Below are 24,697 nucleotides of genomic sequence, written 5' to 3' on the forward strand. Positions count from 1 at the left end.
AAAATCTTGAGCCAGCCTTTGAACATTTGAACTAGCAGATTGAATTAAAGATTGAAGTAGCGATTGTGGCAGTTAGTATTTTGTGCCATGAGGCTTTGAGTTTTTGATGGCACTAAACAGTCTTAACAAAATAAAATATTTAGTGTGACTTTGCCTAAAATGACAGATTTTTAGGGAGCTTCCTTCCTCTCATACAATACTTCTACGTGTAACTACAAAAAGTAATTAAAATTGTGATTCCAATGCCCATCCAGAGGGACCTTGACAGGCTTGAGAGGTGGGCCCGTGCCAACCTCATGAAGTTCAACAAGGCCAAGTGCAAGGTCCTGCACATGGGTCGGGGCAATCCCAAGCACCAATACAGGCTGGGTGGAGAATGGAATGAGAGCAACCCTGAGGAGAAGGACTTGGGGGTATTGATTGATGAGAAGCTCAACATGAGCCAGCAATGTGCGCTTGCAGCCCAGAAAGCCAACCCTGTCCTGGGCTGCATCAAAAGCAGTGTGACCAGCAGGTCAAGGGAGGGGATTCTGCCCCTCTACTCTGCTCTGGTGAGACCCCACCTGGAGTACTGCGTCCAGCTCTGGGGTCCCCAGGACAAGAAGGACATGGAGCTGTTGGAGCGAGTCCAGAGGAGGCCAGGGAGATGATCCAAGGGCTGGAGCACCTCTGCTATGGAGACAGGCTGAGAGAGCTGGGGTTGTTCAGCCTGGAGAAGAGAAGGCTCCAGGGAGACCTTAGAGCACCTTCCAGTACCCAAAGGGGCCTACAGAAAAGCTGGAGAGGGATGTTTACAGGGGCAGGGAGTGACAGGACGAGGTAGAATGGCCTTAAGTTGAAGGACGGCAGATTTAGATTAATCTCCTCACCTTCCCTGTGAAGGTGGTGAGGCACTGGCACAGGTTGCCCAGAGAAGTTGTGGATGCCCCCTCCCTGGAAGTGTTCAGGTTGGATGGGGCTTTGGGCAGCCTGGTCTAGTGGAGGGTGTCCCTGACCATGGCAGGGGGTTGGAACTCAATGGGCTTTAAGGACCCTTCCAACCAAAACCATTCTATGATTCTGTGATTCCATTTAACATTGTAGGCTAGAAACTTTGAGAGTGCCCATAGAAGTTACTATTTCATAGCCTTGTATTTGGATCTTGGTGTCTGTCATCTCACCTTTGAAAACCCAGGCGTAGCTGATGCCATACTAACACTGTAAAGCAGCTTTGATGAATAAAATGGAAGCAGTTTTCTATGTAGCATACAGAAATTACACTCCTGTGCCAGGAACATCTCTGCTTTAGGAGAAGTGGAGCAAAGTTGCAGCATTTGTCACCAGAAACATCATGTTCCAGTGACTGTTGATTAGCTGCAGTCAAATTAGGGAGTGCCACAATGTATAGTACAGAAAACCAAGTCTGGAAGTTCCTTCAGGATTCATACAGGTCACACTGGTGAGGTTTGAAATGAGTCTGTTCCCAAGTCTAAGGGACAGAGGGAAGCTGAGGAATTCCTCATACTTTACAACCACAGTACTCCCATCGTGTTATATGAAGGAAGACAGCCAGGTCAAGATTTTATGTATGATTTTCTTAATACTATTTTTAGCACCTAATATCAGCTTTTGTCTAAGATTCATCTTTTAAAAAAAACCTAAAATATTGGTATTTTAGCCCATATGTTCTTGGGAATCACACTACAGTCAGAATGGGAACGTTAAATGTATAGTCCAGTAGAAGTCAGTTTACTTCATTTGGAAGAAGTGGGAAAAACCCCACCCAAAGTTCAGAAGCAAATAATTCTGAAAAACAGACTTAGAATCCAAAGATCCAGAGAAAGCCTTACACTCTGCCACCTCAAATTTTAAGTGCCACAATACCTACCTTTTGGCTAGCCTCTCCACCATGAATTCCCTAGTCCAGCGTTAGCCTCCTGAGCACCTTCTACAGCACAGAGAGAGACTGAGACATGTAGGGATTATACCCAAATCACCCAGGCCAAGTACTGGACATGCCTACCACGAGCCAATGGTAATACTAAACACATAGGTAGCCTCAGCATTTGCAAGGAAAAGCCCATCATGTTGTGAAGCTGTGGGACCCAGCATCCTCTCAAGTGCACAGGAGTATTCTCTGAAAGAACTGGGCAGTGCTCAGCATTTCGAGGGAGCAGCACTGGTCACCTTTTAAATAATTCTCAGCATGGAATGTTTTCACCCACGTAGGGAATGCTGGCATAGTGCTTTCACTGACCAAAGGGATTCAACCCCTGTGTCCAGTGGGAAAACCCTCACCACCAAACCAGCAGTTTTCACCAGACCACATGCCTGAAGTAGCTAATGGACATAAACTGACTCCCTATGTAAAAAGTAGAGGGAAAATGAACCCACTCACGAACTAGCAAGAAGATAGTAAGTTGAATGTACTGTGACATATATGCTTATATATGACACAAATGGCTTTTGAAGGCTTACATTAAGATTATAGGAGTTGCAATGGATGATGATGTACAGTGCTTCATGTCAAATTTTAAATTTGCTGGTTGGCAAAGACCATGGGAAGTTTACATGTTTATATTTAAATATAGTTTTTTTCTAAAATCAAGTCCTTATGTTTGTATTCCTTTCTCAGTGAGCACCACAGGTGTTACTTGCTTCTGGGGTCAGATTTGCAAAAGAATTCTCGATGGAGTTACCTCATCAGGAACTAGGTTTTCAAGCTCTTGATGCCCGGAAGTTCCCTAAATGACAGTCAGATTTTTGAGAAAAAGGACATTTTTTCAAATCTGGACTCATCTTTTGGCTTAAAATGAAAGCTGAGCATTTCAGAAAATGATTCTAGTAGAACTCTGCAAAAATCAAGCCTATTGTACTAAAGTGCTGCCACTAGATTTGATATATTTTTAATACTTGCATGCAAAAGGAAGGCATGAAAAAGTAGTGATCAGATTGTTGATTATGGGTTTAAGCCTTTATCTCTGTGACACAGCTCAGCTCACGACAACTTTCAGTTTTACCACAAAGAAATTTAGTTTTAAAGCATCAGTGATGAAGCCATTCTCATCAGCATGTTTGAAGAAAAGGAATTAAAGTTTTAAAAGCACTTAGCAGATTTGAGTGCTAACAAACATTTGTTCATTTTTCCATGAACATGTGCCATTATTTAGAAGTAAAATAGACCCTGCTTTGAGGTTTAAACTTGTTAGGAAGGCATGACACAGTGCGAGCTCTTGATCAGATTGCTGTGATAGGTGAGCAGCTGCTCCGTGTCTCAATTACAAGGCCAGTTAAGATCATCAGGGAGGATACACTGGACAGCTCATTATTTGACAATGCATATTTAACATAATTACAAGCAAATTAAAAATATGACATATTTTAAATGGAAGAATTGATTCATGCAAATTTTCCAAAAGTAATCCAATGATTAAAAGTATAAATAAATACTTCAAATATTTATTAATAATAATTCTAATGAACACTTCCTACCGTGGTTCAGAAGACCTACATAAAGTTTGGCTTACCATTCCTCTTTCCAGAAATGTTTGAGAAGAGCTGAGCAGGTTACACCAGCTGACACTGTTGGTGTGGAATCATTCATTAAGGCCAGCTATGCATCTTTGTCAATTATTAACTTAGTTGCCCAATGGCAATGGTCTGTCAGGTTTTCTAAATTCTTTCCATGAAACAAACGTGGTGGGTTGGGTTTTTTTTCCCCCTCAAATAAAGCAAATCTGCTAAAAAAAGCAGAGGACTTCTGGAAAAAAACCCCAACAGCCCTCCCTTTCTAAAACACCTAAATAAATCTTCTCACCCCAAAAGATGTTTAACATAATTGAAAAGATACCTGAACCTAACCAAAAAATTGCATTACTATTTTTAAATATTAACTTGATCAAGGGCACACTACAGGTATTTTGATCATCTGATAGAGTAGCAGCTTATCAGTACTGTTGTGAAACAGGCTTAAAACTTGCCAGACACTTGTACTACTTTGGAGTTGCATAACTGCAGAATTTGCTTTTCTAACACAATATTGTCCAATTAATCAAAAGTGAAATGTAGAATTGAAGCAAAAGGTCTAACATGCTAAAATCATTTTGAGAGATGGGCATATATACTTCATAAGGTATTTATCCTTTGTCATGCTCTATGGTCCTTAAGAAAGGCTTGGTTTCTGTAAAGATGTTCTCCAATTTAATGCAACAAAATGAATATGGAAACCTGTTAAGGGCTTGGTTTTGTGCAGTGTTAACTATCCTGATCCTGATTCATCAAGGCATTGAAGCACATGCCTAATTTTCAGCCCTCAGGTAACACATAACCTATTATGGAGGGTGGAGTAGGAGTCAGTAATATTGGAATAGAAATACACTTAGAGCAAAAATAATGCCCCTGGCATTCCTGCTGAAGCACTGATAAGCTAAACAAAGCAGTTTTCAAAGACTAATAACTGGATGGGATTTGTAGCATAAACAATGCTCCTTGTTAGTCCCCAGTCCCCAGGGCATCTTCCTCACTTTGTTACAGATAAATTGGCAACAAATGAAATACTGTATGTGATTTCCTGCCCTGGGTATGCATGCGTGCTCGCATGCCAGTGTGATAGCTGTCATTTATTATTTATCCAAGTATGTATACAAATCTACAGTGTGATTTAATTACTTATTAAAGGTGCCAGACTGACAGATGCAGAAGCTGGAGCCATTTCTTAATCCAGAGAACTGACACAGTGTAAGCAGTGCCATCCTTTCCAGGCTGTCCTAGTAAAATGCTTCACCTCGATGGACTCTCCAAATGTCTGAGCTCTTTCTCTCTAACCTTTTCCCAGCTACTCTGCTCAACATGTTACATTCATAAAGGCTGCTAACAAAGATGTCATTTATTCGTGTGATTTTTAGACAGGAATGTTTGTACACTGGAAAATTGGTTTGAACACATTAAATCTATTTTAGCTAGGCAACTCGAGCATTTGATTAGTACTAACTCAAAAAAGGATCAGAATGGTTTTAATACAGAGGTGAATTCCCCTCTAACTAAATAATAGCAAAAAGATTATAGACGTTTTGTAAAGGTGAAATAAGCCCAGAAGTTTTCCTTTTACTTGCCAGGGGCTGTATGCATAGTGCTATGGCTCTTTTGCAGTCACTTAATGCCCTTCTCTAACAGACAACGCTAGTCTTGGAAACTGGATGCTAAATCATGCATTGTTTTAATAAGCAGGATTTTGGGTCCGTTTTTTTATGTCACTCTAAACCTGTTATTGCTCAGTTACTATTACGGTTCAAAGCACTTCCCCTTTCCCCCAGGCACAGCTAGATGCAGGACAGCCGGGAATCTGCAGTCTTCTTGCACTTTAATCAGTGCCCAGTCTTTAACGGGGAAACTGAGATTTTATTAGGCTTAACTCCTTGAATTTGACCATACTTATCTGCCAGAGAAAGATGCTAAATAACAGCAAGGTTCCCATCACATGGCTCCAGAATATTTTGAGAAAGATAAGGGCCGCAAGAAAAATCTCTTAAACTTCTATGAATCTATATTTTAAATCAGTAAAAACATGATTGCCCAAGGCCAGTCATTCCTATTGTTTTGCTAACTTTTTTGGCCCCAGTACATGCTTGAAAGTTGCTTTTCTGATCCATTTTGTCTCATTGTGGGTTGGGCTTTTTTGGTGCTAGATCTTTAGTTGAGGCCTTAAAGCACAACTACAGTGCAAGTAATACTGTTTACTGATAATAAGTTTTGGCTTTGGAGTTTGAGCTGGCAAACACTTAACATGCCTGAGTTATTTTGCATAGTCAAATAGTCCCATCAAATGCCAACCAGTCATATTACTGCATTATTAATTCCCAATTTTACAAATAAAGTTTCTTATTCTACTTGACAAAAGCCTACCTAGCCAAAAATTTGGCCTGAGAAGTATAAAGATGGGATTGAGAAGCATAAAGATGTGAAGTAACACCTCTTGGCAGTGTTTTGGAGCAGAACCTATGTAACGGCATTTGACACAAAGCAAGGGGTTTTCGGCTGAGATGCAGTTTTGCATTATGAGCTCTCAGCGTGTCCCAGCTGTGACCTAATTCCATCCTGGGATGTAAGAGTGGCGGCTGCTGGCTATGTAGGCAGGCTTCACAGTGTTCTGCTAAAATGAGGAGCTGAGCTATCAGAACACTGTGAACCTGGTTCCTATGCAAGAGCAAAACATGTCAGAGCAACTGTCAGTGAAGAGCATCAGGAAAGCAAGAGAAAAATCTCTCTAAATGGAAACATAAGTGAACAGCTAGTAAAATCAGACAATTGTAACTTTTATCCTAAAAAATTATGCAAGTGCAAAATGTAATTTTGTTATAAATGCCAATAAAAATAATTGTAACCTGCCTGGCACTGCTTAGAGTGAGCAATCTGTTAAAAAGAGGCTCGACCCCCCTGCTGTAGGAGTTGGCTTTCACTCTTCGGAATATGCTATATCAAGAGAACCTTAAAATATGAAAAAAATTTGTTCAAAACTTTTAGGCAAACTGAAGCTTATTTTCAAAGAAAAAGATATTGATATAAAAAGGATGGGAAATCTGAACTCAGTTTTGACAGGTGCATACTAACTTGCTTATTCAACATATAAATGTTGCGGTGAGTATCAGAACAATTCATCTTATGCTTTACGTACCTGTAGCTATTCTACTCTGTTTAGTTATGGTTGGGGTTTAGACATTTCTGTGTTATTAGTAGCAAGTGATAGCTGTGACATTTTCATCTAGTGTTTCTGTTTTTGAACACAGACTTTTCTTCTTCAACTAGAGAATACTATTTAAACACTCCTTTTAAAAACACATCTTTTAGTATTTTTTTCACACCAACTTACAGATGTTGAGAAAGGAATACATTGCCCTGCCTTTTCAACGCACCTGTGGAAACAGGATTTGAAAGTGTGAATGTGGATTTGTTTGTGACAAATACATCGCTGTCACTGTTCATATCCCAGTACTGAATTTTTTTGTTACTGGCACCAACTGAAATTGTATCTGAGAAATGTAATACATGTGAACTTGTAAAGCCAGGAGCTACTACCATGACAGTGCAAGCAGTTCCATGATGTCAATTAATGTCAGCTAGCTAATACTGGAATTGCTAAAGCCCACTTTCACTTGTGACCTTGTTCACTGAAAAAAAGATAAGAGTACCAAAATAGAAGTGCAGATATCTGTGCGAAAGTAAACAAAAAGCCAGAAATAGAAAAGCATAGATATGAGGTTGACAAATGTTAGAGAAACAACCGAGGCAGCGAGAGAGCGTGCTAGGAGGGAGGGTTACAGTGACAAAGTGAGGTCTCGTTGAGGAGAAGTGATGTCGTAGAGGTGTACATATTTTATCTTGCTCAAGTCATTGTTCATAAAAGTTCCCTATTCTGAAATATTTCCCTAAGATAATCAAGGTAGATCATTCCTTAAAGATGTTAACCATTTATTCTCCTGCTGTGTGAAGCTGAAAGGTACAACTACAAAGATCTAGTCACAATCTTTTTTATAAATGTAGGCAGTTAGTTTTCCACCTCTGACCTGCTTTGTTTCCAGTATAGCTTTTCATGGAATTTAATGAGATATCACAACTTTTGGCTCTGTGGCATTATTTTCCCCTTTTCTCTACACCACCCCCCCCCCCCCCCAGGAATTACATTATACTAAAGCAGAGATACTCTGTCATTCTCTGCATTCATCTTTTCTAGTTCTTTAAGGAGTGACCAGGTAAGGTAGTCCTCATACAGTCCATCTTGTCTTTTTCTCTTTGATCCTGCAAAGTGAATTTCCTTTCCCCAGGAGAATTTAGACAGTGGACTGGCCAGAGACACTCACATAGATAATTTAAAAAGAAGCCACATCTCTGCAGACCCTGCGGCTCTGAAGGGTACTAAGGCAAGTAAGTTAATTGCTTCAAATCAAGTCTGAGCAGCCTCTCTGTTCAGTCAGCTCCTTTACCCATCTCTTCTTTCTCTAATAAATAACTGTCTACGGAGACTCTACCAGGTTTTGTTTATTTGTCTTATGGATTAGATTACCAATAGAGTCCTATTGCAATTTAGTATTTTCTGTAATAAAATTTGATCTGCATAGCTCATGTTAGCAATATTGTTAAAGTAACATGTTTCACTTTATCAATGTCTACTTCACTTGACATACGATAAACCTTAATTAATATTTGTAAAGTACTTGCTATTTTTTTCTGAAACTACTATAATAAACTAAATATTATTATTCTGTGTAACAGGTGTAGATGTATTTGTACTCTATATAAACTCACTGTATCACATGGGCTAAAATAACTATACCTCAAAGTTTGTAGCCAAGGACCCCAGAGATTACTCCAGTCAAAACTAAATTTACTGTAAGACAGAGCAGAAATGCCAGTCCAAACCTTCATAGTTTTAATGAGATGGCTATTTCTTACCACCATTAAGCCTGTGTGGATCAAAGAATATGTTCATTGAGTTAAGATGTGCTAAGGAAAGTGTAAAGAAGAGAATAAACTGCTCAGGAATTCCAGGAATCCCACTGGCTTAAACAGTCTTTTATTAAAAACAAGTGTTCTCATAGTTGAATGACTTCCGAGAAGGGCCTCAAGTGATGAAAGTATTTCCATCTAATGTGAAAATACTTGAAAGATGCTTATTCTATGTGAAAATATTTCCACCTTTCAGAAAAGTCTGAATACAAGACTCCTTCGATGAATATACTCTCATACAAGGTTTTCCTTTTCAGAATATACAAAATATGCAGAATTCCTACTGTGTTGGATTTGCATGGCAAGGTTTTGGTAGCGGGGGGGCTACAGGGGTGGCTTCTGTGAGAAGCTGCCAGAAGCTTCCCCTGTGTCTGACAGAGCCAATGCCAGCCGGCTCGAAGACGGACCCGCCGCTGGCCAAGGCCAAGCCAATCAGCGCCTCTGTGATAACATATTTAAGAAGAAGAAAAACACTTAGAGAGAGAGCTTTTGCAGCCAGAGAGAGGAGTTAGAAGATGTAAGAAACTCTGCAGATGCCAAGGTCAGCACAGAAGGAGGAGGAGGAGGAGCTCCAGGCGCCGGAGCAGAGATCCCCCTGCAGCCCGTGGTGAAGACCATGGTGAAGCAGGCTGTCCCCCTGCAGCCCATGGAGGAAGGATGAGGGGGTGTAGAGATTCCACCTGCAGCCTGTGGAGGACCCCACGCCGGAGCAGGTGGAGGCACCTGAAGGAGGCTGCGGCCTGTGGGAAGCCCACGCTGGAGCAAGCTCCTGGCAGGACCTGTGGACCCGTGGAGAGAGGAGCCCATGGCAGAGCAGGTTTGCTGGCAGGACTTGTGACCTCGTGGGGGACCCACGCTGGAGCAGTTTGCTCCTGAAGGTCTGCACCCCATGGAGGAGACCATGCTGGAACAGTTCGTGAAGGACTGTAGCCTGTGGGAGAGACTCACGTTGGAGAAGTTCGTGAAGGAGCGTCTCCCGTGAGAGGGACTCCATGCTGGAGCAGGGGAACGATGAGAGGAGTCCTCCCCCTAAGGATGAAGAAGCGGCATGAACCAACATGTGATGAACTGACCGTAACCCCCATTCCCCGTCCCCCTGTGCCGCTGAGGGGGGGGGAAGGTTGAAGCCGGGAGTGAAGTTGAGCACAGGAAGATGGGAGGGGTGGGGGGAGGTGTTTTAAGGTTTGATTTTATTTTCTCATTCCTCTACTCTGTTTTGCTTAGTAATAAATTAGATGAATTTCCTCTCTGTTCAGTCTGTTTTGCTCGTGACGATAATTAGTGAGTGATCTCTCCCTGTCCTTACCTCAACCCATAAGCTTTTTGTTATACTTTTTCTCCCCTGTCTAATGAATGAGGGGAGTGATAGAGTGGCTCCGGTGGGCACGTGGCCCCCCGCCAGGGTCAACCCACCACACCTACTCTTTTGATAATGAATGGATTATAGTGACTTTCATCTTCTATAACAGCCAAAGTATTTCAGAATATTTTACAAAATAGATACTTCAGTTACATAGTGAAAAATTTTACATTCATCATCATGACATTGCTCCCATTTCCCTCAGGGCATAATTGACTTGGAAAGTACCATAGAGCATCTTCAGAGAAAAAGCAATGGGATCTCCTTCAAACAGAGGAGACACATTGACAGAGCACAGTAGTCAGTCGTGTTGGCTAACTGTGCAGTACAGACATACTCTATATAGCCTATATCATCCTATTCCCCCCACCCCTGCATAAACCACCACCACCAGTACCTCCTGCCCTCACCAAAAATCATACAAGGGCATAGAACTGAAACACTGCGAAATGGTCAGCTATCCCAATAGTATTTCAGCCATCACAAATGCCTCTTTTTACTGTTCCTGTTTTTATCTTTTCATCACCTCAAGCTGTTTTTCTCAGAAGTGAGGAGGTAAGCCAGCATCATGTGCCCAAACAGCTCCTTTTCAGATCATGGTAAGGTTTTCTCTGTACCTCAACCATCCTTGCTCTGTGAGTTGCTACTCTTGTAAAATGCAATTGATGGTAAGATTGGAAAGCAATAATGAAATAAGCTGTTCCCCCCAACCTTCTTACACCTCAATAGAGTAAGCAATGGATTGGTATGACTCTTACAGCTGACACAGGTGTCTTGGGTAACTGTAAGGAGCTGTCAGGCCCTTGGGGGTACAGCAGTAATCACAAGACCATGAGTGCTGAGTGCCAGTGACCTGCAGTTTTTGGAAGCCTGGTCGGTCTCTTGTGCAATCAGGAAACACAAACCTGCATGAGACCAGCAAGATACCGATAATCTTGAGCCAGTCAAATAACATGAGTTCACGTTAGAATCATGATGTGGGGGTTTTTTTCTTCATGTTTTATGATTTTTAGGTGTTCAGTTATGCTGAATAATTTTTATTTGATTATAGTAACTTCTAAATTGGCCACATTTGGGGAATAAACAGATAGCCAATGCCTTTTTCATTAAAATATGTAACTTCCAATACAGACAGAGCTTGATTCAAAAGGAAGCAGGAGTCTATGTGCCAGGAAGATATAAGAGACTATGACAGGATGTGAAGGGACATGTGGCCTAGGGAATACAGCAGGTATAAAATCAGTTTGTATTGCCTAATAATTAACTGCACATATTTTGGTAATTGGTTAGTTTCTAGTTTCTGCATCTGAAAAATTCAAATATGCCTTAGCCCCACAGAGCATCATGAGGCTTATTTGATGTTTCTAAAGCTTTTGTAAATGCTCGGGAAGTGCAGACTTCCATAAATCGTATCAGCCAAGCTACAAAATGTGACGGAAAAGCTGAGGATCATTTTTCATCTCATATATTCTAATGATGAGAAATGTGCAAGTTACATAACTAACCACCAAGTGTCACTGTTCAGTATTTTTACATTCTGATGTCTTTGTTGCCAAGTGCTTAGAAAATCCCTTTTAGATGCAGTCCTGCAAATGAGGATTTTCCAACAAGAAGAAGAATGTTTTTAAACTACAAGAGACATGCACATCTGCCACACAAGGTACAGGAAAACTCAAGTGTCTGGATATGCGGCTTGCTTGAGCAATCTACCAAGTAATGTCTGAACTAAACATTGTTCATATTACTGTATATAATAATATAAGTCCCATTGAAAATAATAATAAAAAACCCACCCTTAGGAATAATTTTATTTTTAAGCCTAGCAATTTAAATTATTGCAGCAGATACCATTGTTCTTTTTTGTTAAGGTAGACAACCCTTACTGAGAGATTGTCAGATGCTTTGTCAAGAAGGCAAAGGACGCACTATCAGAAAGAGTGAACACATTTTAATTAAGTTCCTATTCTGAGAAGTAATTTAATCTGGCTTTAAAATGTAGTAACAGTGAACATTAGACATCAGGAGATTGAACCGCAGTCCTGGTATGAGGTGCCAAGCTAGTCTTCCCTGTTTCTAGAACGTCAATATGTCATAATCTTTGGCACAAAACCAGAATTTGCTGACAGACATTCACGTGAGCTACAGTTCATGGAGAAATTTTCAGCCAGGAATAAAAAATAAAAACAAACTACCTTATTCTACATAACTTACAAGGCTTCCCTTTGTTACTGCTTCCTCTGCCCCACAGCTGAACTCTACGCACAGCTTGCCAGTGCTGTGGAGTTCCTGATGTGCCCCTGTGTAGCTGCAATATGGAAGATGTAAAATAGCTGCACAGATTTCCACATATATTTGTATTGTGGTTCTCTGTAGAACTCGGCACGCTGTAAGCGTAATGTTCCCCAGAAAGATCCTTGCTGTGTGCTAATACTGGTTTATCTGGGTGAGCACCCAAATCATTCGGTCAGCCATTTGACATGGATGCAACAGCCAGGAGCACATAGGTGAGCCAATCTCATCTGACATAATCCCAGATTAGCAAACCTGTACAGCCTGCCTTTTATTTCAGATGAGTGCCTCTCCCACAGATCTCAGCCAGCCCCTCTGCACTATCTACAGTCTGTAACACCTTTCCAGCATAGGCAACCCTTATGAATAATAATTTCTAGATGCTTTTGAACGAGGAGCAACCCTGAAATAGGGGTATTAGGCCTTGGCTAGATCTGATTATGCCCCGCCCTTCCCTCCTGTCTGCACTGTATAGCTCTTCAGTGTAAAACTGTTCTCTGCAGTATTTTTTGCATGTATGGAAGATGACCCCCTGAAGCAATGTTGTCAGGGCCCTGAGTGCACTAATGGGCCTTTATGGCTTTACCTGGTGCCTCCACCCACACCCTCAGCCCATGAGCCACTCTAAGCTCAGCCCTCGGCCTTCAGCTGAGTCAGGGCCATGTCTGTGCCTGGCCAAGGACTCCACTGATTTGGACTCTGACCTGTGGACTGAATTCCCAGCTTGACCTCAGAACTGTCTTGTCACTGTGCACCTGCCCGATGATCATGGGACTGTGCCTGACGCTGGTTAACCTCACTGGGCCTGACCCTGACCAGCAGATTGCCTTCTGGGCTTTACTTTGTAGTTGCCTCATCACCATGAACTTCCCTGACCATCTGAACTCAGTGTTAAACGTGCCTGGACCTGCCTTGCTCACATGCTGTGGGATGGGGCCCTGGCTGGTGAAGCCCCTGCCCTGCAGGCTGCGTTCTCGCTCTTAGTTCCACGTTTCCTAGAAAGCAGCTGTCTTTTGCTGCTCCCTGGCTTATGTGGCATAAGCCCAGGAAAGAGGAGCTGCCTGTAGAAACTGTATAAAGACAGCAAGTGTGTGAGAGGTTGAATCTGCAGAGAAAGCGCATGTGAAATGACAAAGGTGAAATGCAGCTTTACATGTTTCTGTGAAACGGGTCAGAGGAAAATGGGTAAAGTTTGGTAGGAAGTGACAGATGCTAAGATGTGGTACTTCCAAAGAAGGGAAAGGACATAAAATAACAGAAAGGAGAAACAGCAAGGAAATGAAGAGCAGTAAAGCAAAAATTAACAAAAGATAACAGAAATTATAAAAGAGGAAAAATGAAAAAAAAACTACAATGAGCCTATTCAACTACACAAATCCTAGCACAGAACTCTGTGGGATTTTACTGTAAAAACCTTTTATTCCTTATTCTATTTTTAATAAGGATTTTCCATAATCTTCAATGGCAAATCTCTTTAAGAACCTCTGGTGAAGGAAACAGTCAAAAGCTTTCCAGAAATCCAAGACCACTCTCAAGCCTTTATCACTTCTAGACAGCACCTTGGGGGGAAATAGTCATGTAAATACTGTCCACTTCCTCTAATCTCTATGCGTAAAAGTAGACTCAGTAACAGAGAATTAAAGCATGTATGTTGAAGTAGAATAGCAAAAAAAGTATATGATGACCATAACAGCTATTACTCAGTCCACTATTAGGTTATCCCACTGATGTGTTTAATGCTATTCTGCGTATTCCGTTAACAACGGGCAGTGTAAGAATCTTGATTAAAAAAGAACCAGCTAACAAAAAGTAACAGTTTGAATCAATTAGTAAAAGAGGCTGTTGGAGAGAAACATTACTGAAGTTCTTGTGCTGAAACAGCAGAGGGACAGAGTAATCACATCTTCTTAGCGTCTAAGGTACTTAGACCTTTCTCTGGAGCATCTGAGCCAGGGTATTACAGAAGACAAGATCCCGAGCCAAGCATACCCAAGACGTGATCAAATAAAACAGGTTTTCCAATGAAACAAATACAACAGAGGAAAGCAAGTGAAAGAACTTTGTTTGGGTTTTTTTTTTTATGAATCAAGAAAGATCAAACAAAAAAGTACTCCTATGTTTTAGGTATCATGTATTGAAATACGTAAGATAAAAAGAATGTGCACTGTGCCTGTCAGGTGCTGTTTGATGGCCTGTGCAGGCAATCATTACAGGGCCGCCTGCAGAAACTTGGCAGCATGCCCCACGCTGCCAGGTGGATGAAAGACTTGCTGGGGAGTAGTTCAGCAGTGCCCCCGAGCTGTGGCCTCCTTCACCCCTCTCGCTGAGGGGTGACAACTGCCGCCCGTGAGACATGGGAGTCCGGTGGGGTTTGGGTGGTACTAGCAACAGCCTCTGAGGCTGAGAAAAAAAAAAAAAGACAGTATTAAAAAGAGGTGAAACTGCTGTAGCCCTTCTCAGTCCCACCTGTGCTGCTGGACAGGGGCATGTCATGGAGAAGGGTTAAAATGGTTGCTCGTCAGTCTCCTGCTTAAGTGCTTTCCATCCTTTGCCTCCCCAAAAGAAGGAATTGATATTTTGGCCTCATTCAACAATGTTATTTTTTTTAAGCAATTCCATACCCTGCTCTGAAAGCAACATTTGTGGCTGGTATATGTACACTGACCTACCTACACCTTAGGCACAGTAAGTCTGAACCATGCCAGCAGCTCTTCACCCCGTGATCTCCACGGACCGTCCGTCCCCAGCCTCCGGCAGCGGCTGTGACAGCGGCTGCAACAGCCGAGAGGCAGCCGCGGCCCGCGCCGCCAGGGCGGGAGGAGGAGGCCGCCATGTTAGGACAGAGCGGCGCCTCCTGTGCGGGCTCTCAGCCGCGGAGGGAAGGTAGGGGCTGTACCCAGTGACTCCTCGGCCTACGCTTCACCCCAGGGGTAGGTGACGCGTCCCCGCTTTTCCCACACACGCCGTGCCGGGGGCCGCACGAAGCGGAAGCGGCAGCCGCGGCCACTGAGGAAAGCTGCCGCCGAGAGGCGCAGCCCCGCCCCTAAAGGAGTACGCCATGTGATTGGCGCGAACTACTACACCCCCTCCCCTGTGATTGGTCACGCCCGCTGCCACTCCCGGCGTTTGAAGGCATGGGCCGGCGCTGACGTGTACGTCCTGACAACACGCCCGCCCCTCGCGCGGAGGTGGGCGTGGTTCGGAACGTGTGCGGGCGGGGTGGGCTCTTCTGTCACGTCAGCTGTGCGCTGTGCTGGGCGTAAGCGCGCTCGGTGCATCGGGTGCTTACGCAGCCGCCCTGAGCGGGGGCGGCCGGTGGTGGGAAGAGGCCGCCGCTATGGAGGCGAAGGCGGCTGACCTCCTGCTCTGTGACAGCCTCATCCTGTGGGTGAGTGGGGCGGGGGGGTCCCTCCTACCCGCGCTCCTCCCTGCCCGCCGGCGGTGCGCTTTCGGTGTCCCCCAGGAGTCTCCGGAGGAGGAGGCGGCGGCGGGGGTGGGGTGCAGGAGCGGCCTACCCCGGCGGAGAGGGGCTTTTCCTGTCAGGCCCCCGGAGTGCGGCGGCGGGCGGCTTCGCGCCTGCGGGGCTGGCGGGGAGCGGCGCGAGGGCACCTGTTGGTCCCGCGCCGTTGCCGTGGTGACGGGGGCGACGGCCACAGGCTGGGTGAGGCGGCCGCGGCGCCCGGCAGCTCGGTGGCGGCGGGACGGGGCCTGCCGGGGCGGGGGGACGCCCTCTGCGCCCCGGAGGACGAGCAGCCCGCTGGCTGGGGCTCCTGTCAGGTGCTCCGAGGGGCGGGAGAGCCGCCCAAGCGGCGAGTGAGGAGAGGCTGGAGGCGGTTGGGATACAGGGATGGCTGCGGTAATGGAGCCTGCATGGGAAACAAGTGTTTTTACAACCCGTAAAATGTTCTTGCAAACTCCCTTGAAGTGTAGCTGTGGTCTTTTGAATATCCTATAGGCCCAAGTAGTGGTTCTTCAGCAGTGGCTTCAATGTGGAAACTGCTCAGTAATTAACAATAATAACAAATATATGCAAGTAATTTGAATTGAGTTCACGGGAGCGGAAACCTCAGAACGTTTCATACCAGCTTTCAGTTGGTTAAAACAATTATTAGTCAGGCACAGTGCACCTAAATGTATGATGTCTGCAAGAAGCACGTTATTTGTTCAGTATTTGTTCAGTCAAGCTTGTTTTCTTTTTATCCCTTGGTCTTTCCAAGTTTCTTCAGCTTCCTTGTCTGTAATTCTGGTCTTGCAGATGCAATGTTTTTGGTGAGAGTGAGCTCTACTAAACAGAATTTCACATCAAATCTTGGCAGGGAAGGCCGCAATTACCCGGCATGAAGAGTTTCTCTAGAAATAGCAGGTGTTTTACCTGTGTGAAGTGTAAATCAGGGAAGGAAGGGAGTGGTTTAGAAGCATTGTGGAGATCCAGGAATGAAACTGGCAAAAGTGACAGCAACAGCTACCAGAGTGGGTGTTCCTTTTACGTTCTATATGACAGCTCAGAAGTTTTGATGAGTAATAAATCACTGAAAGCCAATTTCCTCCTTTCTTTTCCTCCCTCCACTTTGCTTTTAGTGACCTTATATGTTTTCAATGTTTTGTTGGTCTTAAGAATTTCAGTTGTCTAGTGGTTGCCTTTCTAGAGTTGGTATCTTCTATATGTACTTTTCTTTCTCTTTTTTGGATTCTTTAACTCTGTATTTTCCTCTCAGTAGTCAGTTAGGAATAATTGCATCATTATTCAATTGCAGAATAAATCAGTGAAGCAACTTGAGCATATGCGTTCCTGAACTCTGTCTCAAAATCCTTTCAGCAGTGCTGAACTCTTATAATTTCTGCAATTCCTGCTTAAGATATTTTCATTTTTGGTATCATCATAGTGCATAGCTGTAATTAGATCATGAATCTTAAAGGGAATACTAATGGAACTTTATCTAGCCTTAAACTGAAAGAGCTTTGTGTGGTGTTGTTTATGTAAATGAACATCCAGCTCTGCGTGTTCAGGTTTTGTATACAACACTCAGCAGATGCACTGCCAGATGCATGTTTTCAGATTTAACACCCTATTTTTCAAACCTAGTTTACAACTTAGTAGAAAGCCACTGTTAACACTGATATGTTTCAAACATCCTTTCAACTTGAACTTCAGTCTGAACAAGAAAAAAAAATTGATCTTTTGAAGTTGAGCATATTTGCGGAGGGGGGAGTGAAATGCTGTATATCTGAAGAGAGAAGGATTCTGTAATTCTCTGGTGCTAAAGGTTTCTCAATTTATTTACTCATTAGTATAGTGAAGACATGCTCATGATTTTCTGTGTTCTGCTGCCAGATCTTGTCTTTATTTATTTTAGAAAATTCTGTATTAGAAAGCATGAATTGTCCAGAGAAGAAAGAGAAAATTTGAATAAAAATGTTATGTGTTGATTCAACAACCCAGGTGTCATTGTATTTAAAGTTTTGATGGAGTTGGATTAAATTATAGGGGAGATATGTGTGAGTTTCCAAGGAAAATTTACTTAAGTAGTATCTGTTAAGATTGAACTCACAAGTCTGTTGCAGAAACTATTTTCTAAGTCAGAAAGACAAACTTCTGTTAGTATATGTGAAGTAAACCTTAATATTTTCAGCCTCTGGGTAGGAGTGGAGCGATAATAGTAGCAATGGTAGGCCAAGCGATGCAGTAATATCTTCTGTGTTTAGGTGCCATTACAATTGGTGTTTTCTTTACTGTAGTAGAGCAAAGGTTTCTTGCACGTCTTTTGGTATTGTCCAGCTTTGAGGCTGCTTCTGTCTTTGTCTCCAAACTAGAGACTAGATGTATGGTAACATCTTAAACAGAAAGGTTTTTCCACAATAGATGTACCCTTGTTTGGCACTAGGCAGCACTGGTAATGTTGACCCTGTCCAATGGCCTAGATATTCTGTTAATATTCTGGGATTAAGAATGGGAATGTTTATTGTTACTTTAAAATCTCTTTATAAAACTTCTGTCCCTTGTGTGTATAATCTGGATAAAAAAATGGAGCACCTCAACCCTACATCATCTGGATGAAATTGAGGGCATACCTTCCCAAGCGTTGGATAGGTGGATTTCTACTGGGTAATATGAACACTCTCATTTCATCTACAGCTGTTTGGTGGTAGAGCCTTCAGCAGATCCAGAGAAAAGGCATTAAGTGTTACATGCTACAAAACTAAATTTCCAGATATATATTGTGATCATAATAGCTGTATGTCTGAGAGAAAAGTACTTGCTTCTCTTGTAGCAGCAAGTGGCAGGGTGCATTTAAGCTAGACTCTTGAAATGGTTTGCAGCATGTCCTTGAAGCTATATTTAGTAAAAATAATCAAATTTGGGGGAAAAAAGAAAAAAGAGTACTGCTACAGTCTTGAAGTCCATGGCTGCTTCTACCAACCTCCTCCCCATGCCTACTGCTTTCACTGGTTTTGCAAGCACAGTAAAAATCTGTTTTGCCAAAATGATTGGGCTGGCATGGGGTTTGGAGAATCCATAGTTAATACTTCTACTTTCATATTATTTCTAGGTGCTGATGTAACTTCTAAATATATGAGGAAACTAGGACTCTCAGTCCTGCTTTTTGCTAAATTTTAATTAGCTGTTTCTATTCTGGGAGATACTGGTGTACATAAAGCTGTGTTGTATGTCACAGGGTTTTTAAGGCTTTGTTGACCTGCTCTAACAGGCTTGGGTGAAATGGTAGTAGCAATTTCTTTGGTTTACAATATCCACATGGCAGCGTCATGATATTGTGCCATAAAACTCTAAATTCTGGCATGCTCAGTCTTGACTCTCAAGCTTGTGTGCCTGTTCTTGCCTTGGCATTAAGGCTGTAGTAGTATTAGAAACCAGTGCTGTCAATCACAGCTGCTTCAGTTTGTGGTGTTCTACTTAATCTTTTATGTAACCAACCAGGGATTACTGACTTCTCACTTGTGGTAATACAGGATTTTAAAAAAAAAACCACAACCCTTTTTAAATTGAAAAACAAATTAAAAAAACCCAAACCCTTGCTTTGCCTATTTTTCTCTTCTTGGCTTGATTAGACTCTTTTTAAAGGAAGCAAACAAATATTCAGAGTATGCAGTCACTCTTTATAGAGTAGACGACAACTGCCTCAAATTCTCACAGTTGGAAACTCTGTTTTTTCTACCACTCTGGTCCAAGTAGCTCCATTTCCCAAATACACTTGACAAGGTCATTCACCAGTGGCTTCTGAAGACGCTTAACTTTCATGGGATGTTTGGGAAATACCTCTCACAGATGAACAGGTAGTTTAGGACATTGTAAACATACTAAGTTTAAGAAGTCAATTTTTGCAGTGGACAGAGATTAGAAGGATCTATTCTTGCTTCTATTCTATTCCACATATACATCTTTTAACAGCAAACTTTCTCCTTTCTATTTTATTCATCATTGTAAAGAAGGCCGAACTTAAAAGAATTGCTGATGAGCTCTTATTTTCCTGACTAACTATGTGATGAACTGACATGTGTGGAAAGAGCTCTCTTGCCTAGAATAGTTAGTTCTGAGCTGATTGTTTTTTGGGGAATAAAATATTGCAATTACAATAGCCAATTCTGTCAAAATGTTAGCTATAAGCTTGGGGATAGTTTAGAAAAATACACAATATCCAAAACAGGGAAACATTTTTAACGTTGAGGTAATCCCATCCTAGTGATCTTAAATGCAGGAAAACCAGAAAAGGAAGAGGAAAAAATGACCGTTCTCATGGGAAGTTTGGAAGAGCTTCCATATGAGAATTGGCTGAATAGATGAGGACTATTGGTCCTGGGAAAGACAGAGTGGGAGGAGATGGGTATGGTAGAGGTTGATAGACCTGAGCTCCTGGAGAAGGCAACTGATACATAACTTCAAGTTAGAGTCAAGTTTCTTGGATTTATAGCAGTATTTTGAAGTTGCATATTCAAATAGGAACATCTTTAGAGTAATTTTGGAGTTTCTGAATTGCAAGGAAATATGTTGCCAGCCCACAGGACTTGAAATGGTTCAGTACTTTTCAGCTATCTTCATATCCTTAAAGTGTGCAATAGCTCTGACAAATGTCTTTTCCACTATTTTTGCATAATTTTCTCCCTTCCATTTTTAACCCCTAAATAATTTCAGGGGTCTCTATTGGTGTCATGACTTCCATTACTAAATGCTTGTATTAAAAAAAGTGGATATTTTTTTCCCCCTCTATTTTCACCCATTGTTCTGATGCCATTTTTTGTTTAGGTAGTTATGTGTCCAGAACTAAGCACTGCGACATAATTTGAGGGATGGATAAATATGACTTTAGTTTCCCAAGTTAGTGTTCCATAATCTGATTGACAATAGAAGGACTAGCATGAAAAAGCAAAGCATGGTAGTACTAACTTTTTAAGCTACTAGTCATGATCAACAGTCACAAGTGTTGAGATAATTGGGATAAAAACTGCATTGTTCAGAAAGGGTTTCAGCTGCCTCAAGTAGAAAGACATCTTGAGAAATTCTTGTGCCTTAAAGAGGAAAATGAAAATGATAACTAATTTCCTGTCCTTCTGTCTTCCGAGTGAGAAACACAATGTTTTTCCCTGTTTTAGTTGCAGACGTTCAATACTGCTGCACCTTGCAGAGATGTTCAGGACTTGACTAATGGGGTTGCCATGGCGCAGGTACTTCACCAAATGTAAGTTGATACTTAAGTTCAAAGAAGAGGTATTGAATTTCTTGAGGATTTTGTTTGACATGCATAGTTGGTTTTAAATTAGACAGAAACTTAAGAGTGGACAGTTTATAGCAGAAGATAAAATATGCCTTTGTATTGTTGTTTTGGGGATGATATAATAGTCGAATAGTAATATGATAGAATGGAGAAGGTGATGATAAGGTTAAGAGTAATTGGGCAAGAATGATACCATCTTTTTTCACTTTTCCCATCAACACTATTTCCATGGATATCCATGCTTCAGGCAACATGTTCCTCTTTGGAACAAGGAACTAAAAGTTCAAAAGGCATGTCTCTGTGCTTTCTTATTCTTGGGATTGCTCAATTGATTCAGATTTAATTTCTAGGGTTTAATTTTTAACTTACTATTTGTGTGGAGAAAAAAGAATTGTGAAACTTCAATGGCAATTTTATTATTAAAAAATAGTAGTTTGCTAATCAAAAGCAAAATAATTCCTATTTTCTTGATGACTAATGGTACTGGCTTGAGTGACACACTAGTTTTGAAATTTGCAATTACTTCAGAGGGTTGTAACACAAGTCTTTTATTGAAAGAGTATGATGCTACAAATCATCACTGCAATTTTATTGTTGTGGTTGGCTCAGATAATAAAGAAGTCTGAATTACCATCTCCTGCTCAAACTATATTTTTGATTACTAAGAAATTACTTAAACCCCCCAAAACCACCATCAACAACAAAAGAACACCAAAAAAAATGAAACCCAGAAACCCCCCTGTCTGCTTGAAAAGATTTTAAGTGTGCTGTGTAAAGACAGAGCTCACCCTTTTCCTGGGGCACAGCAAAAATTGATTTCGGATTCCCTAGCGAAGATTCGCTGAGGGTTGCTTCCCATGTGTTTGTGGTACTAGGCTACCACAGGCTTTGGGCAAAATTCTTTACAACCAAGTTGTTTGATATGCAAGTGAGGATAATAATTGTCTTTTATTAGATGCTTTGAGACCACTGAATAAACAGTATAGTGTAGAAGTTAAGGTATTGTTAGATATGCTGTGATTGTACTGCTTGGCAGCTCAGTGTGTGTAAACACTTCCCATCAACTCATCCCTCATCCTTATTAATGCTGTCAAAGTGAATATAATTCTGCCTAGGGGAACCAAAGACATACAAAAAATACGAAATGCCGGTAGTTTAAAATGTTTGGGGTTTTTTTCTTGATAAGTGCCTTTGACAAATTGTAGTGAATGTTAGAAAATCCAAATGTAGAAGAGTAGGTACCAAACTTAATGTCAGTACTAGTCAAAAGAGGATGTTTCTTTACAGCATTATGATCACTTTGTTGGGTATAAAAATTCAGCATGACAAAGGCCTTCACGTCCTTTTGTTCCTAGCTGTAGCCAGCTCAAGCATGTACAGAAATTCTTCCTGCCCTGGAAGGTGGTGTCTTAATGCAGCCAGCAAGATGGAAATTTCCTGTGACATTGGTATAACTCGCAGTCTCCAGGAATTCATGCCTCGTTAGACACTGTTGTCAAACAGCTGATGATTTAATGCTGGGAATCTGCTATCTTATTTATTTAAGTCTGTACTTACTGATGTTTAATAATTTAATTTTGTTTCAGAGATGTTGCTTGGTTTGATGCATCTTGGCTAAATCGCATTAAAGATGATGTTGGTGACAACTGGAGAATAAAGGTATTCAACGCTGAAGTTTGTGGGGTTGGGTATTGTGTCTGTCCTGAGAGTATCTTACAGTCCAAAACCCACAGAATTAAGATCAGAGTTTTTTAGGGTTTTTATTTTAAATGAACTGGAACTCTCTAATAGTTTAGGTGCCTTCCAGGATTGTTGCATGGGGATTTTCTGTTGCAATATTTATCTTCCCTTGTCACTATAGGGATCTCTTGTAGAGCTGCTATGTGAACATTTTATTATAAATTATTATTTAATTTCAGCAAAATTAAGAATTTTTAATAAAAGTCTGTAACCTTATCTTTCATGTACAACAATTAGTCCAGTAATCTGAAGAAGATACTGCAAGGAATTATGGACTACTATCATGAGGTATGGCAAAGCAGCAAGTTTGTTCTTCTAATCATTAAATGTTATGATTATTGTCCTCCTTTACCTAGCTTTTTTTTTTTTTCTTGTCAAAGTGATTTATTTTACGGAATTTTTTGGCAAGAAGTATATGATAATTATTTGGTTAAGTGGGAGGCCTGACTGAATATAAGATTAATTTGAGCAGGTGTATTTTAGATAAACTCTTGGAGTATAATTGGGAGGCCATGCCTCTGTCATTGCCCAGGTGAATGTCATAAGGACTGAGCTGCAGAATCCTGTTGACTCATGTATGTGCATTCATATTTGCTCTTGTTTACTGAAATTGTAATCCTTTTGTACACAACAAATTCTGCAACCCTAGTCTAGGTTTTATGATGCTCACTGGGAAGCTGGGAAATAAGTTATGAATCTTCCTGGACATCATAATGATTATAGTTTGTTCTTTGTCATGCAGGGTGAGTACGATAGCCATAAAAGGGTGCTGTATTTTGGATTGAAAAAAAAATTGCTGAATTTTGTATGGAGCCTGATTACATTACTCATATGTAATGAGTATGGTATAGAAAAACTTGCCAGATCATCTTATGGCTTCCTGGTCTCACCTGGGCTTAGTTGTGATATTGAGTGCCAAGTCTTTCTGTATTGCCAGCACTGAGGCTCTCTGACAAGCCCATAAGTAGAACTTTACGCTTATGAGGAGCACTTGGAAGGATTAAGGAGCAACTGAATTTGGAAGTGGTTTTAATTCCTTTTTTTTATTATGTTGGTAGAATAAATTAATTCTCTCATATTTGAGGTCTAGCCCAAGAACTTTCAACTTACTACTGTCGCTTTTTCCTGTATAAGTGGTCAGTTAACTAAACCTCCAGTTAATAGACTTTCAAAACTTGTGGTTTTGCCAGAAAAACTTTATAAAGCTCTTACTAAAGCGGGTAACTTCATTGCACTAAATAATCGCTAGGTATTTTACATGTATTTTTTAATGCTGTCTACTTTAGATTAAATTTAAACCTATTCAGAGGAAAATCTGAGGTGCCGAGTATGGTAAAAGTGGTTGGCTAGCAGTGGATTGAGTACCCCTTCCCCCAAACACACATCCACACTGAGGGATGGAGACAAACATTTGGAATGGTCTTTGCTGGTACAAGAGGCGTAGTGTGCGACATCTGAGTTTCATGTATGAAGCCCTGTAACAAATGAGTTAAGAACATCTACTTTATCTAGACCTCTTCAGATTTTCTAATCTGATACTTCTATCTATATACTGTCTCATAAGGCAATATTTTTAGTGTGTATCCACTTTTAAAATCTTCCCGTTCCATAAGTTTTATGGTAACAAATTTATTAATAGATGATTTTCTCTGGATGGCTTACTGAGTCCAGATTTCATACATGATACCAGATTTTTATGTTGTACAAAAGTGGGAGTCTTTCTTAATTTTTTTTTTTTTTTCCCCTCAGTTCTTGGGTCAGCAGATTTCAGAAGAGCTTATTCCAGACTTAAACCGGATATCCGAGAACTCGGATCCCACTGAACTGGGCAGGCTTTTGCAGCTTATTTTAGGTTGTGCAGTCAACTGTGAAAGGAAACAAGGTACGCACTACCTTAATCTGTTCAACAAACAGCAAACTGCTTCAGGTGATTGTGAAGGTGGAAGAGATGTAGAAACTTTTCTTTCTTATGTACCAAAAAGTCTATTGCTAAGATGTTGCATGCCTATTCTGAAACTGGAGTTCCCTAAAAATCAGAAAATTCTATGAGAAACTTCTGTGAATAAAACTCAAACCTTGCTCAGAGTAGGTTTAAAAAAAA

General features: G+C 41.3%; 2 protein-coding genes across 4 annotated transcripts in view; one reads left to right on the top strand and one right to left on the bottom strand.

Moving 5' to 3' along the window:
- The window catches only part of LOC129209721 (E3 ubiquitin-protein ligase RNF170-like), a 46,757-nt gene extending 31,614 nt beyond the window's left edge, over positions 1-15,143 (bottom strand). For both annotated transcript variants that reach the window (XM_054834566.1, XM_054834564.1), the window contains exons 1-2: positions 14,797-15,143; positions 3,507-3,561 (exon numbers count right to left, since the gene is read on the bottom strand). In XM_054834566.1, the coding sequence (XP_054690541.1) occupies positions 3,507-3,561; positions 14,797-14,960 (219 nt within the window). In that variant the 5' untranslated portion in view covers positions 14,961-15,143. The remainder of the gene's footprint in view (positions 1-3,506; positions 3,562-14,796) is intronic.
- Positions 15,144-15,344: 201 nt separating this feature from the next.
- Positions 15,345-24,697, top strand: part of HOOK1 (hook microtubule tethering protein 1) — a 28,314-nt gene continuing 18,961 nt past the window's right edge. For both annotated transcript variants that reach the window (XM_054834545.1, XM_054834546.1), the window contains exons 1-5: positions 15,345-15,515; positions 20,735-20,820; positions 22,443-22,515; positions 22,834-22,884; positions 24,346-24,478. In XM_054834545.1, the coding sequence (XP_054690520.1) occupies positions 15,465-15,515; positions 20,735-20,820; positions 22,443-22,515; positions 22,834-22,884; positions 24,346-24,478 (394 nt within the window). In that variant the 5' untranslated portion in view covers positions 15,345-15,464. The remainder of the gene's footprint in view (positions 15,516-20,734; positions 20,821-22,442; positions 22,516-22,833; positions 22,885-24,345; positions 24,479-24,697) is intronic.

This window comes from Grus americana, chromosome 8 (genome assembly GCF_028858705.1).
Source record: "Grus americana isolate bGruAme1 chromosome 8, bGruAme1.mat, whole genome shotgun sequence".
NCBI lineage: Eukaryota > Metazoa > Chordata > Aves > Gruiformes > Gruidae > Grus > Grus americana.